Source organism: Rutilus rutilus (genome assembly GCF_951802725.1).
Source record: "Rutilus rutilus genome assembly, chromosome: 20".
NCBI classification, from domain to species: domain Eukaryota; kingdom Metazoa; phylum Chordata; class Actinopteri; order Cypriniformes; family Leuciscidae; genus Rutilus; species Rutilus rutilus.
Genome location: NC_140225.1, coordinates 23,651,766 through 23,667,329, shown reverse-complemented (window position 1 = coordinate 23,667,329; position 15,564 = coordinate 23,651,766). Strand labels below are relative to the sequence as shown.

At 39.2% G+C, this 15,564-nt stretch overlaps 1 protein-coding gene across 3 annotated transcripts in view; it reads right to left on the bottom strand.

The window, feature by feature from the left end:
• The window catches only part of prkg1a (protein kinase cGMP-dependent 1a), an 87,003-nt gene extending 74,661 nt beyond the window's left edge, over positions 1-12,342 (bottom strand). Inside the window, exon 1 of one of the 3 annotated variants that reach the window (XM_084390644.1) lies at positions 11,627-12,342. In XM_084390644.1, the coding sequence (XP_084246770.1) occupies positions 11,627-11,880 (254 nt within the window). In that variant the 5' untranslated portion in view covers positions 11,881-12,342. Of the gene's footprint in view, positions 1-2,328; positions 2,949-11,626 lie in introns of those variants that run through there. The other 2 variants (XM_084390643.1, XM_084390645.1) reach the window with 2 other exon arrangements.
• Between the last annotated feature and the right edge of the window lie 3,222 nt (positions 12,343-15,564).

Here is a 15,564-nt window from a genome sequence, read left to right as displayed (position 1 = left end):
CTTCAAAAAATACTTCTGGTCTTTCATCATTACAGCCCATCAAGTGCCACTGCTGAGGAAAATGCAAAAAAGAAACAGAAACAGGAAGAAAGAAGATGCAATTATGAGACAAAGACACTGCGAATGACATTCAAATGGCAAAAACACTGATTCTACCGAAGGAAAGAAAGGGGTACGTCACTCAGTATCGTGACATTTGAAATAATTTGCCTTTACTTCTAAAAGAAAGCAGCAGGACATTTGATGCATTATGTATGCATTAACAAAGGACAAGCGAAATAAAAAGAAGTCTTCTCCCTGACCACACACAAAGATATAGAATCCTCTTCAAAAACATTATGATCATTCAAAAGACTAAAGCAATATTGATGCCAGTTCGTTCCCATCTGGCAGCGCAACGCAAGCTGATATGGAAGATTTTTCTTTTAAACCTTCATAATCATTCCTCGAGGTGCTCATTAGCTCAAGATACAAGCAGAATAGAAGAAGAAAAGGCAGGACAAGCTCCGCTGTGGTGGGGTTGAAAGGGTTTTTCTGTACAAAACAAGGTAACATTGTAAATTAGTAGCGTTGAGCTGTCAAATGTCAGTTGCAGAGAAGATGGAGGAGGCCACAATGATCAGAAACAGAAGAATGATGTTCCTCTGCTGCCAAACCACTGGATGCAAATGAATTAAGGGTATGCGTGTTCATGACAGCAGGTTGAAACACAAAGATCCTTCACGTTCAGGCGAACTGTTTAGTCTGGTTAGGCCCTCGGGTCGTGGCAGTGTCTATTTCGATTGAAACATGACACACTACTGTGTGCATAATAACAGATGATCATGTAAATGGTGTTCGTGATCCACCTGCTGCACGATATCATGCTGCTTTGATAAGCAAATGATCAGTCCGTAAAACAAAGCAGTTATTAAATGGCAGACTTTGGGTATGTCCCACGTCCCTGCTCTTATAACTACTCAGTGCAGACACAATATTCCTGGTTTAGATTTTTCCTTGGGGAAAATCAAACTTTCTTGGAGCGTCATCATTAAGATGCTTCTGCAAATGTCAATGAATGGCATTTTGAACAGAACATAATAAGGTTTTTTTTTTTCGGATTTACACCAGACATCAGAATGATTTCAACAAGTTACCATGGTAACCAAAGCCCAAAAAAACAATCAACACCATTTATTGCTGCTTCAGTAAAACTATGGTAATTTGGTACACACTGTCATACAAAAAATGGCACGAATGAAAGATTGTGTACAAATAACTGTTGTTACTATGTTATTTTAGCAATGACTATGATAATGTTTAGGTAATGCACTAAAGAACAACAGGTGAGTTCAGTGAAAAGCATACTTCCCCATGTAGCAGATATGCAAAAATCAGTAAGTCAAATCAGTATAGGGTTGTCTGAATATACAATATGACACACTAGGCAAATATTTGGTTTATGGAAACTGAAGCTTCTTGTTTCCTTGTAGGGATCCTGCATGTTAGGTTTAAGCTATATAAAGCTAGCGTTAGCTATATATAGCCTATCTAATCTGATTCATACAAACCTAGAGAACCTTGAGCTGGGCAGCTTTTATTAAAGTGTAAATACAGAAACCAAGAAAGTTGTTCTTGTTACACTGCAGCTTTTTGTTTTCTTTGTGGTTGTTGTTATGGCTACTTCATAGGTCCTATAGATTAATGTTGTATTTGTAGAGCTGCATGTAGTGTTTAAAGTCATTAAACAGTGTTTAACTCTAAATTCAACATTTAAGTCATCAAATGACACAAAGTAAACTGACCCTTTTCATATTTCCATGTTTCTCAGAAGCGGAAGTCGTCATAGGTGGGTACATTTCTATTAGTGGTAAATGAGAGACTAAATACAGTATATGTTTAGTGCTCCCATTTGCTCAAATAACAAAAGAAAAACTATATTTTTCACAACTTTCAAAAAGATGTTCATGTTGATCAGAAGACAGAAAGATGTAAATTTGTCTGCAGCTGCTGTAGCCTATTAGAAACACACTCACAGCAGTGTTAAAATGCACATGTATAGTACATTTACAATAAATGTATAGTACATTTACAATCAAATTTAATATAAAAAACTTTGCAGGATTTACAATGCTGATGGCCGTTAAAACGCGTCATCACAGTCTTCTGTGAAAATGGTCCATACCAATGTGCTATGATGACTCTAGTGTTGTGTTACAGTTAAAATTGGACTTCAATATAAGTTTTATTTGGTATTTGATGCTGTTAGCCTATTGACGGTCGACGGTAAATGTAGTATATACTTTTATATCTTAGTGAATGGCTTTTTTAATGATCAAATTAACCTACTTGGCACTCTTGGGGACGTTGGGCAGAGTCACGTGACTCAGCTGCTGGACGTTGGCTGGTTCGGCGCTGATCGCCTGTCGTTTGGTGCGCTGGTGCTCCTGAAGCTCCGAGCGGCCCTGGACCTGTTGGGTCGCCGGGCGAATTACGGAGCGGTACTTATCCAGTTCGGTCTGCAGTTTCTGAATCAGTTCGTCTTTCTGGTCCAGTTCGAGCTCCAGTTCGTCAATGAGAGCATCTCTCTGTCTCAGTTCTTCAATTTTCTCCTGCAGCGCGTATTGGAGGTCGCGTAAAGTCCCCATCATCATCCCTTCTGAACCAAATAAAACCGAACAGAACCGAATAAAACCGAACAGAACAGCACTTTTAGTAACTTTACTGAGAGGAAGGAAACACTGAGCACTAAACCAGCTTCTCTGAAAGGAACTAGGCTACAACTACAAACGAGAAGAACCTGTGGGGGAAAAGTATCTCAGTGTTTCCGTGTACAAAAAAAAAAAAAAAAAAAAAAGAAAGAAAAGAAAAGGGAAATAATCAGCGCACAATACAACAGAGCCGCACAAATCCTCAGCACTGTAAGAAGCGTAGCCGTGTGAGCGGAGCGCGCGTCGCTCGTGGGCAGTGACGTGATAAATGAGTTGAGCACGAGAGTGCACAGAACGCTCGCGCGCGTCACGAGCGCGGGATTCTTAGACAGTCAGTATTGATGTTCAGCTCTGTACAGCTGATAGTAACAAAAACTTTAGCCTACAGTGTACAATAATACTGCAAAGGTATATAAAAATAAGTTTAGAAATTTGTGAGACCCAAACACAGAGAACACCAGGGTTAGCTGAAGGTGTAATTAAAACTATAATAACTATTTTAGCCTATTTTTTTTATTTATTTTTAGAATCAAAATGTTTTTTATAATTATTTTCGAATCGTGGATCATGCTCTTGGAAAACCTGCAGATATGAGCTCAATGAAGTTATAGAAATTCCAAATTATAATATTTATGGTGCTATATATTTATTTATATATTTTATATTATTTTCATAATATTACTATAACTGTTGGTTGAAAAAGTGAATACATAAAAAACAACACATTTAGGCTATATGAAGAGAAAGAAAAAAAATCTGATTTTCAGGACAAGATCGGGCAAGTTGTCACGTGTTTTATGTTTTCATTTAACATAATGAATTGATAAAAATGTATATTGGCCAAAGAATGGTTACCACCAGAGACACCTTGTTTAAGAGCCCTAGTTTTACTTTTTACAAAAGTCCTCTTGGAGGGCATAATTTAGTTCCAACACACACCTGTAGTTTGCATATAAGCCTATATGGCTTGATTGGCTGGAGCAGGTGTGTTTAATTATGGCAGGTTTCTGTTGTGACAACCCCAGCTAATGTGATTACATTCTCTGCTATTGGGACATTTACATGTTAAATGAACTGTCTTGTTCTTGGAAAAACACTCACTGGAAATTATCAATGCCAAGATTTGTGGAATGTGTCTAAACAGACAGTGCCTTCGCATTTAAACTTAACCTGAGAAATATTCACTGGAATAAAATGTGGGACATAGCCCCAGTCACCTCTATTCATAGTTACTGACATTGCTTAAATAGCTTGACTCACCTCAACTTTGAAGAGCTAGTAGAGATGCACAATGTTTGAGTTTATAAAGGACATAAGGCGCCCTCTGGTGTCAGACTATGAAAGACACATGCCAAATTATGCTTATTGTGAGAGGTGTTAAACTTCAGAGCCCAGTCTAAGCAAAATTATCTGTTTGCATAGGCTATATATTCACACATGAACAAAACAGCAAAGTACATTAAAAATGTTGCGGATCGAATTTAAAGGGATAGGTCACCCAAAAATGATGTCATCATTTACTCACTCTCAAGTTGTATCCAAACCTGTATGCTAATTTCTTTCTTGAATTGAACACAAAATAATATATTTTGAATAATATGGGTAACCAAACAGTTGATGGATCCCATTGACTTCCATAGTATGGCTAAAAAAAAAAAATTGTATGGAAGTCAATGGGGCCCATCAACTGTTTGGTTACTTCTTCAAAATATCTTCTTTTGTGTTCAACAGAAGAAAGAAATTCATACAGGTTTGAAAAAAAACTTGAGAGTGAGTAAATGTTGACAGAATTTTCATTTTTGGGTGAACTATCCCTTTAAAGAGACACAAAGGCAGTGTGAGCAAACGAACAACACAGTGAAACACAGTGAGTGAAACAAGCCCTCATCTTTGGTATCTGAAACTGAAACCGCTTGACAAAGGATCCCAGGGGCCCACAACAGCACCCAGATGTCTAACATTCTTTGGATAGTTATTGTAGTCAAAAATAGCACACAAAGAACAATTAAATCTAAAGAATATCTAAAAATAACAAATGAGGAATACTTCTTTCTGCCACTCATTTTTGTCCCTTCATCTCTTTCTCACTGTCACTGCCCTTGAAAGGACCTCTCCCAGAAAAACAGGCTTTAAATTTCACCTTAATAAACTCTTCCTGCAGGGTTCTTCCTTTGTGGATCGATGGAAAGAGGATCTGTTGTAACATGACTAGTGTGGCTGCTCTTTTCTGCCACAGACTCACATCTGCCGCCATTTTGTCTCTTTGGGACCCTTACAAGTGCACCAGCTTTTTTTTTTTAGATGACACCAAGATCTCACTATTAACGATAATTCCAGCTCAGATCTTGAGGAGACAAAGTCTTGACAACTCCTTAAGTTTACTGTAAATCAAATGTACTGAACTAAACATTGTTTTATGAAACGTTAAAAATGCTTTAATTTATTATATATATAATATATACACACAAACATATACATATATATATATATATATATATATATATATATATATATATACACACTCACCTAAAGGATTATTAGGAACACCATACTAATACTGTGTTTGACCCCCTTTCGCCTTGATGGCATTGATTCAACAAGGTGCTGAAAGCATTCTTTAGAAATGTTGGCCCATATTGATAGGATAGCATCTTGCAGTTGATGGAGATTTGTGGGATGCACATCCAGGGCTCGAAGCTCCCGTTCCACCACATCCCAAATATGCTCTATTGGGTTGAGATCTGGTGACTGTGGGGGCCATTTTAGTACAGTGAACTCATTGTCATGTTCAAGAAACCAATTTGAAATGATTCGAGCTTTGTGACATGGTGCATTATCCTGCTGGAAGTAGCATTCAGAGGATGGGTACATGGTGGTCATAAAGGGATGGACATGGTCAGAAACAATGCTCAGGTAGGCCGTGGCATTTAAACGATGCCCAATTGGCACTAAGGGGCCTAAAGTGTGCCAAGAAAACATCCCCCACACCATTACACCACCACCACCAGCCTGCACAGTGGTAACAAGGCATGATGGATCCATGTTCTCATTCTGTTCACGCCAAATTCTGACTCTACCATCTGAATGTCTCAACAGAAATCGAGACTCATCAGACCAGGCAACATTTTTCCAGTCTTCAACTGTCCAATTTTGGTGAGCTCGTGCAAATTGTAGCCTCTTTTTCCTATTTGTAGTGGAGATGAGTGGTACCCGGTGGGGTCTTCTGCTGTTGTAGCCCATCCGCCTCAAGGTTGTGCATGTTGTGGCTTCACAAATGCTTTGCTGCATACCTCGGTTATAACGAGTGGTTATTAGTGATGTTACATATGACACTGAAGCTTCGATGCGCGTATCACATAAGCGACACAATTTCTAGTGAAGCCCCGTATCGAGGCGTGTGTTGGTTTACTAGAGTCACGTGACCGATAACAAACGAAGCCTCACTTTCTGTCCAGTCACGTGCGTGTTTCGCTTCGGGTGTCATAAGGCTCGAACTTCAGATCGTATTTAACGAGTCATTGTTGCCTCAGTCTGGTTGATATTTTCAATTATTGATATTGACATTTAATAACGGATGATCCTATCAGACAATGTCCTTATTCATTGTGTATGTGTGTGTGTGTGTGTGTGTGTGTGTAGAAAGAAAGAGAGAGAGAGAGAGAGAGAGAGAGAGAGAGAGTAGGCCTACATTAAATTTTATTGAATCATATAAGCTTATAAGCTATTATATTTTATTGTCACACTTTAATGGGAAAATGATTTTTTTTTAATGAACAAATCAAACACAAACATGTAAGGCTTTTATTTGTACACATGACATTGAAACTATGGAGTGTGTTGTGGTTGCTTCATCTGCCAGAGCTTCTAAAACAGGCTTCTAGAAGGCTGCTTTATTTTAAATAAGCGCCAGATGGCGCTGTTCTCAGCGCTGTTCTCGACACTCTCGAAGCTTTGAATCTTTTCCCGGAACAGTCAGGGGAAAGCCTCAGTGATTCATGAGGCTTCATTTCCCCATCCCTAGTGGTTATTTCAGTCAAAGTTGCTCTTCTATCAGCTTGAATCAGTCGGCCCATTCTCCTCTGACCTCTAGCATCAACAAGGCATTTTCGCCCACAGGACTGCCGCATACTGGATGTTTTTCCCTTTTCACACCATTCTTTGTAAACCCTAGAAATGATTGTGTGTGAAAATCCCAGTAACTGAGCAGATTGTGAAATACTCAGACCAGCCCGTCTGGCACCAACAACCGTGCCACGCTCAAAATTGCTTAAATCACCTTTCTTTCCCATTCTGACATTCAGTTTGGAGTTCAGGAGATTGATGCATTGAAGCAACTGCCATGTGATTGGTTGATTAGATAATTGCATTAATGAGAAATTGAATAGGTGTTCCTAATAATCCTTTAGGTGAGTGTATATATATATATATATATATATATATATATATATATATACATACATAGACATATTTTCTAGCAGTCCATATAAAGTATATACAGTGGGTACGGAAAGTATTCAGACCCCCTTAAATTTTTCACTCTTTGTTATATTGCAGCCATTTGCTAAAATCATTTAAGGTCATTTTTTTCCTCATTATTGTACACACAGCACCCCACATTGACAGAAAAACACAGAATTGTTGACATTTTTGCACATTTATTAAAAAAGAAATACTGAAATATCACATGGTCCTAAGTATTCAGACCCTTTGCTGTGACACTCATATATTTAACTCAGGTGCTGTCCATTTCTTCTGATCATCCTTGAGATAGTTCTACACCTTCATTTGAGTCCAGCTGTGTTTGATTATACTGATTGGACTTGATTAGGAAAGCCACACACCTGTCTATATAAGACCTTACAGCTCACAGTGCATGTCAGAGCAAATGAGAATCATGAGGTCAAAGGAACTGCCTGAAGAGCTCAGAGACAGAATTGTGGCAAGGCACAGATCTGGCCAAGGTTACAAAAAAAATTCTGCTGCACTTAAGGTTCCTAAGAGCACAGTGGCCTCCATAATCCTTAAATGGAAGACGTTTGGGACGACCAGAACCCTTCCTAGAGCTGGCCGTCCGGCCAAACTGAGCTATCGCGGGAGAAGAGCCTTGGTGAGAGAGGTAAAGAAGAACCCAAAGATCACTGTGGCTGAGCTCCAGAGATGCAGTCGGGAGATGGGAGAAAGTTGTAGTAAGTCAACCATCACTGCAGCCATCCACCAGTCGGGGCTTTATGGCAGAGTGGCCAGAGGGAAGCCTCTCCTCAGTGCAAGACACATGAAAGCACACCTGAAGGACTCCAAGATGGTGATAAATAAGATTCTCTGAAATCATAAAATAGAACTTTTTGGCCTTAATTCTAAACAGTATGTGTGGAGAAAACCAGGCACTGCTCATCACCTGTCCAATACAGTCTCAACAGTGAAGCATGGTGGTGGCAGCATCATGCTGTGGGGGTGTTTTTCAGCTGCAGGGACAGGACGACTGGTTGCAACTGAGGGAAAGATGAATGCGGCCAAGTACAGGGATATCCTGGACGAAAACCTTCTCCAGAGTGCTCTGGACCTCAGACTGGGCCCAAGGTTCACCTTCCAACAAGACAATGACCCTAAGCACACAGCTAAAATAACGAAGGAGTGGCTTCACAACAACTCCGTGACTGTTCTTGAATGGCCCAGCCAGAGCCCTGACTTAAACCCAATTGAGCATCTCTGGAGAGACCTGAAAATGGCTGTCCACCAACGTTTACCATCCAACCTGACAGAACTGGAGAGGATCTGCAAGGAGGAATGGCAGAGGATACCCAAATCCAGGTGTGAAAAACTTGCTGCATCTTTCCCAAAAAGACTTATGGCTGTATTAGATCAAAAGGGTGCTTCTACTAAATACTGAGCAAAGGGTCTGAATACTTAGGACCATGTGATATTTCAGTTTTTCTTTTTTAATAAATGTGCAAAAATGTCAACAATTCTGTGTTTTTCTGTCAATATGGGGTGCTCCGTGTACAATAATGAGGAAAAAAAATGAACTTAAATGATTTTAGCAAATGGCTGCAATATAACAAAGAGTGAAAAATGTAAGGGGGTCTGAATACTTTCCATACCCACTGTATGTATATATGTATAACCAAGTTTTGTAAAAATTTTAAGTAGATATCAAGATATTAAAGTGAAATGGAAAAATTATGACCAATTTCAAAACAATTACTTTAAAATATTACCTTTCGTGTAATATAGCTGTTGGTGAATGAAAAAGGTCTGCAACGTTTTAAAGATAAAAGTCCACGACAAATAGCCTAAAGTTATTGTCTCCTAAAAGAAAGAATCGATTCTGAACTGCTGAAACGAGTTGTCAGCAATTCCAGTCTGACTTCCTGTTACAAACCTAAGTAACAATGTAACAAATTTGCATAATGCCAGCCGATGGTTTTAATTGGCTACTTGCGAATAACTTCTACTTTGCCCCGTCCTCAAACACTAGTTGTAGCTTAGACTGGAAGAGTTTGTGTTGTCGACATTAGTCAAGAAAACGTTTCAATAACAAGCTAGCTTTGAAAGCATGAGATCCCATCCTCCCTTCAGAGCGCTCTTCAAAGACAAACCTTCTTCAAAACACATGGACGGTGTGAAATTACCTCATGTTTTAAAAGGCACACTATGCAGTTTCCATTTTTCTCAAACAGCGCCCCCTAGAGTCGCTGTGAAGTACATGTATTTAACGTTACTGTCGTAAATAGCACTCACGCGGAGCCGTCGTTTTCTTTTCCTTGACACTTCCGACCGCGCTTTCTTCGTTTTCTTCGTCGACACTGCCATGATTCACGTCTGAAATGCGTGCTAGTGTCTCCGATAGAGACTGCTTCATATGTTGTTGATGTATGTGAAGTCGTGCCGTAAAGCAAGTCGTGATTCTCGCGAGGTTTGTCGGGACGCCACCTCTCAAACTTGCATTGCTGGTTTCTCCCATCACCCCCGCCCCGCTCCGCTTTTCTTTGCTATCGGGATGATTCGCCCTACTACGAGTTTGTTTACCATCGAAATTATTTCGAAGCTGTTATATTAAGGTACAAATCCTGCATAGTGTGCCTTTAAAGCACTTAACACTACTATAATAATGAATCTAAACAACTTACACAGCTCTTGTAAGATTTCGCTGTTGATTAAGTTGACATAGAAACGCATAAATCTGAGTCTGAGGACGTGAACAGCTCCAGGTAGAACGTCACGGGTTGCTATTTTGTAATTACAGTTACAACATGGCGTGAACACTGCATAAGCTCGTTGTTTTGGTTCAGGGTGAACTGTAAAAGGGGGCTGCTGTTTGTTTGCGGCGCTCAGTGACTGTCTACAACTCTGTCTCAACTGATGATGTTTGATGTCTGTGTGAGCAGGTGCGCGGAGGTATGGAAATACATATTTTAAAAGGCAGGTAGGACATCGGGCCGAATGCAATGATTGGACGAAAATGTTTTTGGTCCTGAGTCTTCCACAGAAGAAATATGTATGTTTAAATATTTAGACCGCTTCTTTTATTGATTGCTATCAGGATGTGAAGAGTTTCAACCAGTAAAACAGAAAAAGTGATTATGAAAAAAATTGCCTATTAAAATAGCATAATAGGGGCCCTTTAACACTATAAATAACACTGAATTCTGCTCTGAAAATACACATTAAGCATAATTTCAATTCAGAGAAAAGTCATTAACTGTAACTGTTAATTGTGTTAACAATAAATTGTTATGCTGTTTTCTTATATTGATAACATACAATATTGTGGACCATAAGGAACTGTATAAGAGCACTTCTCTATTACTGACAAGTTGCTAAAAGTAGTATTGTAATTTTCATCATTAATTAAAAATCGAGGGTCAGATGATGCATCATAAGGCAAAGTTTGTTTATCAGCATATGGTCTCAGTGCTCATTAAGCTACAAACAGCTTTATCCCTCTGCTTCTTCCATAATGAAATCATTAAGGTAGAAGTGATTAGGCCAGCGCATCTGTCTTCATAGTAACTTCACACGGTCACAAACACATAAATGCACATACTGTGAAATCCCAAAAATTCAATTATAAAAACTATTAGGTTTGTTATTATCATAGGTTATTAGTGATGTGATGGCCCTTAAAGTGAAGGGGGAAAACAACAACAGAAGAGCTTCTGCCCTCTTGTGGGCTTCGCTGCATGCAAATCAAATGTTAGGTGATGCTGATCCAATCGGTCTTTTGAGCTGATTCAACAAAATTGTAACTTGGAAACTTACGGATTTCCAAATCTGGGGTGGGATTTGGCTCATGCAAATTCGCTGGATAATTATATGCAAATACTATGCATTCAAGATTAAGCCAAAAAAAAGACAGTTGTAAGCATATTTGAGATCATTTAAAATATTGTAATTTTAATTTATAAAATCAAATCATGAAAAGCCAAAAGCACTAAGTCACAATGTCCTAAACTTCTGAATAATATGTTGCCATCCTTAGAAAGTTCGGCTAAATCTTACACAAAGATGCTCAAAGAATCAGATGGATAGGGCTGATGGGAGGGGAAGCATATGGTCAAACAAAGCACTTTCTAATGGCGTATTAAATATCCTCAGACAGGCTCTTGGGCGCTACACGTTCAAACCCTAAAAGCCGATAATGCACGAAGCTTCCTGTGCTCAGAGCCCATGGGATCTGATGATGATGATGATGATGGTTTAGATCAATGATACACTCTATCTCCCCCACCTCCTCTCTATCTCTCTAAAGCTTCACAAAGATGCTCTGTCATCATGACTTTCTTCATTCATGTCCTGAATCCTCAACCTCAATTACTCTTAATGATGCACTGATGGAATCAAATCAAATAATACCAACAAAGTGGTCTATTAAAAGTCATGACCCAAACCATGTGTAAAACCATCAAGCATTAGTTGCATGTGTGAAATCATCTCACCTGTCCGATTTGGCAACTCTCCTAAAGCTTTGGTTTGATAAATCCTGGTGCGTTTGCGGTTCTGCTGATATTCCCTGCGCGCGGTGCGTTCGCGGACCGATTTGCGCGCTAGGTAAAACAGACTGACATTTGTGCAGCTTTCTCTTCAGCTCGTGGATTTCCTCTTCTCGCTCCAACAAGCGCCTTTCCAAATCTCGTATCCTCTCCTCCTTGAGCATTAAAATCTTGGCAAAGTCTTCCTCTAGGTCACTCATTCTGAGGTAGTAAAAAAAAACTTTAATCCCCTTGAAATCAACCAGGCGCGCTCTCAAACTGTATCACGCGCCCAGACAAGCTCTGGTTGTGAAGCTCCAGTGTAAAACAGCTGATCTATCCACGTGTTTACAGTTGGAAACGGGAGTCGGCGTCGGTCCCGCGGACGGTTACTTGTGTCCCAAACATCCCCGTCCAAAAACACACACCATCCACTGGGTCTTCATAGGCATAGGCGGAGTTTCACTTTTGTGCTTGGTGGGCTAAAATGGGGAGGAAAGAAGCCGCATCGGAAACTGAATTCTATATAAACCACGATATGGTGCGATTACACGGACATTTTAAAGCACAGAGGCGGTGTAAATGCGCTTACACTGGAGTCCCAATGCTCAATATGTGAACTGTAAGGTCGGACACTAGACGCGCACTGATCGATATGACAAGTCTGACAACTTGCCGTGTCCGATTTGTGAATGAATCATTCTTCAGAAGAGTCGGATCATATCAACGGTTAAACATGATTTGGATCTCTTGAATGAAACGGTTGAACAATCTTTTTCATTACAGCTGAATCGGGCCAAGCAGTTATCCACTCACTGAACTGAAAAACGAAACTTATTTTTCTAACAAGCCCAATTCGTTATGGACCCAAAACCGATGTGTGAACTACTGATTTGGATCGTACCAAGGATTTGACTGAGGGCGGGGCGAAAAGTTAGTCACGCCTACTTTAATAAATAAAATAAATGTTACAGAATAACTTGTCTATTCAACACACATACGGAAAAAAAGTTGTTTTAAAATATAGCATAAAATATTTTCATCCAGGAGATTAACATTTTTAATTCAAAGGCTATTTTATAGTCTAGCCAATACTTTATGAAGTGAATCATGGCAGCAACAAACTGAACTAGGACACAATAAATAACAGTAAAAATACATCTTAATTGTTTTTAAAAAGCAAATCATTTTGTGGTTTTAAAGTATTAAATGCCACGACGTGATGATGTAAAGAAATGCTGAATCGTTTTGTATTGAACCTCTAAAGTTTAAACGAGTCTAAACGAAGCGATTAGCTAAAATGAATTAGCCTATAGACTTCCCATCGTTAATGCCAAATGAAGAAGACATATAATGCGGTGTTTTAAGACTGATATGATATCACATATTAATAAACTACATAATTATAGGTTACCTGTAATATATGCCTATAGTTAGGCTATTAAAAAAAAAAAAAAAAAAAAAAAAAAAAAACTAATAATGTCCAAATAATATCCACACGTGCAAACAATGATAAAACAATTTCGGCTCCAAAATCAATTCGACTCATCATCCCCGTCATGTGATGAATGGGTGACGTAATCTCGTGAAACATGACACTTTAATTAGCCTACATGCTGTAATATTTAGGCATCTTTGATCAGAGAAAAACTCTGTTTTGTATTGATTAGCTGAAATAATTTGCCTATATTTGGTATTATGGCAATGGCAGCATTATGTCTTTCTATAACCACTCTGAGGGACATACAGAAGACTATTGTGCATTCATGACCATCCAGCCATGATATGAAAGCATCATCCCTCTTCACATTCATGAGAGAGCGGCTGTAATTCAAACGAGGGATAGAGAGAGAACAAGAGAACAGAGAGACTAAACATATAGGTTTTCTTTGAAAGGCACCCATGCTCTGAAAACCTATTTTAATAATATATTTTTAATCATTAAAAAACAGCACAGTACACCTATTATAAAAAAAACAGTTCAGACTCTAAATTTTGATTTAGTTTTGTTATGCAAGCATTGAAAAATGCACACTAATGCTATAAAGTCATGTTAACAGCCAATAAAACAATAAGCCACACAAAGCTGTATGTTACAGGGATAGTTCACCCCCCAAAAAAATCTTTCATCATTTACTCACCCTCAAGTTGTTCCAAAACGGTATGAATTTCTTTCTTTTAACGAGCAGAAAAGAAGATATTTTGAAGAATGGGTAACCAAACAGTTGACTTCCATAGTATGGAAAACAGGCTATACTATGGAAGTCAATGGGCCCCATCAACTGTTTAGTTGTAGTAAATTATAACAAATGTTACATTTTTGGATGAACTATCCCTATAACAGTGCTTTTATAGTTATGGTTAAACCATAAAACAGAGCCTAAATTGGCTTATTGTTTGTATAGCCTGTTAGACAGAACATCAAACTGGGATCATAATAAGAAAACATTTGTATGGCTGTGCATTCACCATATGCACCATATACACATTATGTATGTATTTTTATCACAGTTATATATTTTTATTGTTTTATGATAGTTTATCATTTTTACGTGAGCAGGATTCAAAATACGTTGTCTTTGGTGTGATCACAGGGATGTGATAGGAGCTAATTCTCTGGCTGTCCTGCTGTGCGAATGATGACACAGTGATTAGCACAGGACTGCTGTGCACCTGAGGGACTGATTGGATTACAGGCTGGGGTGGGGTGGTGCTGGCGCAGACATTACTCATCCCATTCCTGTTATACAGTCTCTCTCTCCAACTCTCTCAGTGAAACCCAATCGGATGTCTCTGAGCACCAGGATCAGAGGACGTTCTGTCAGTCATTGATCAGTTCTGCCTCTATGCCCTGCAATCTGGGATACAGGAAGTCAGTGAGGTCAATACGCCAGACTTGATCAAGGGTTCAGTGATCATTTATTATTGGTGATGCTTGCTAAGTCATGCAACACTATTATTATTATTATTGTTCATAATGGTACATACATGCTACAGACTTGAATGATACCTATTCATGCAGCTTAGTCAAGTCTGGATGGATGGGCTAAACATGATTTCACCAAGTAGCCTACAACATGTTCCTGGATCAACATCTTTGTTGATCCTGGAACAACTTTCCAATCAACCAGTCAGATTTGAGGGACAAGTTTAAAGTTTATGTCAAGTTTAGATTTACAACCAGGGTTAGGTGCTTCTACATGGTGTTATTCACTTATCATCTCCCTCTGATTTTACGGATAAGTTATGGGTAAAGTTGGGTTTAGGGGTATATGGATAGGACATAACAAAATATGTTTATCCAGGAGCATGTCTTACTTTGTAAAACCGTGTGGATGGATGGACAGTTTTAGGGTGCTTTCACACTAGCACTTTTGGTGCGCACCCGGGTTCGAATGGCGTCATAGTTCGGTTCGTTTGGATGATGTGAACGCTGTTTTCCGAACTCGGGTGCGCACCCGCGAACCGTACTCGAGTCCGCTTAAAAAGGTGGTCTGGGGTACGGTTCATGTGAACTCGGGTACGATTCGCTGCTGATATGAACGCAATCGTACCAAATCGCGGAAGTGAACCGCTATTGATGACGTATGTGGTGCGTGCCTGCGTGCGTGTGTGTTTAACAACTGTAAAAGGGTCTATACGCTTACCTTGACGAAAACAGGGATTGACGCATGCAAGCAGAGAGATGATTTCTGCTTGCCTCCACAAAAATTGTCTTCGGCGGACATCCCGCTGTCTTTGGAACGGTTTTAATACTTTTGCGGCAGACAGACGCAAGTGTGTTTCTGTATATTTTCTTTGAAAACAAAACCAAAGGTTAAAAAAAAGAAAAAGAAATGTGAAGCGAGCAATTCTATCCATTTTGACGCCTTTTCATAGCAGTTACCAAGCAACACGAGTACGCG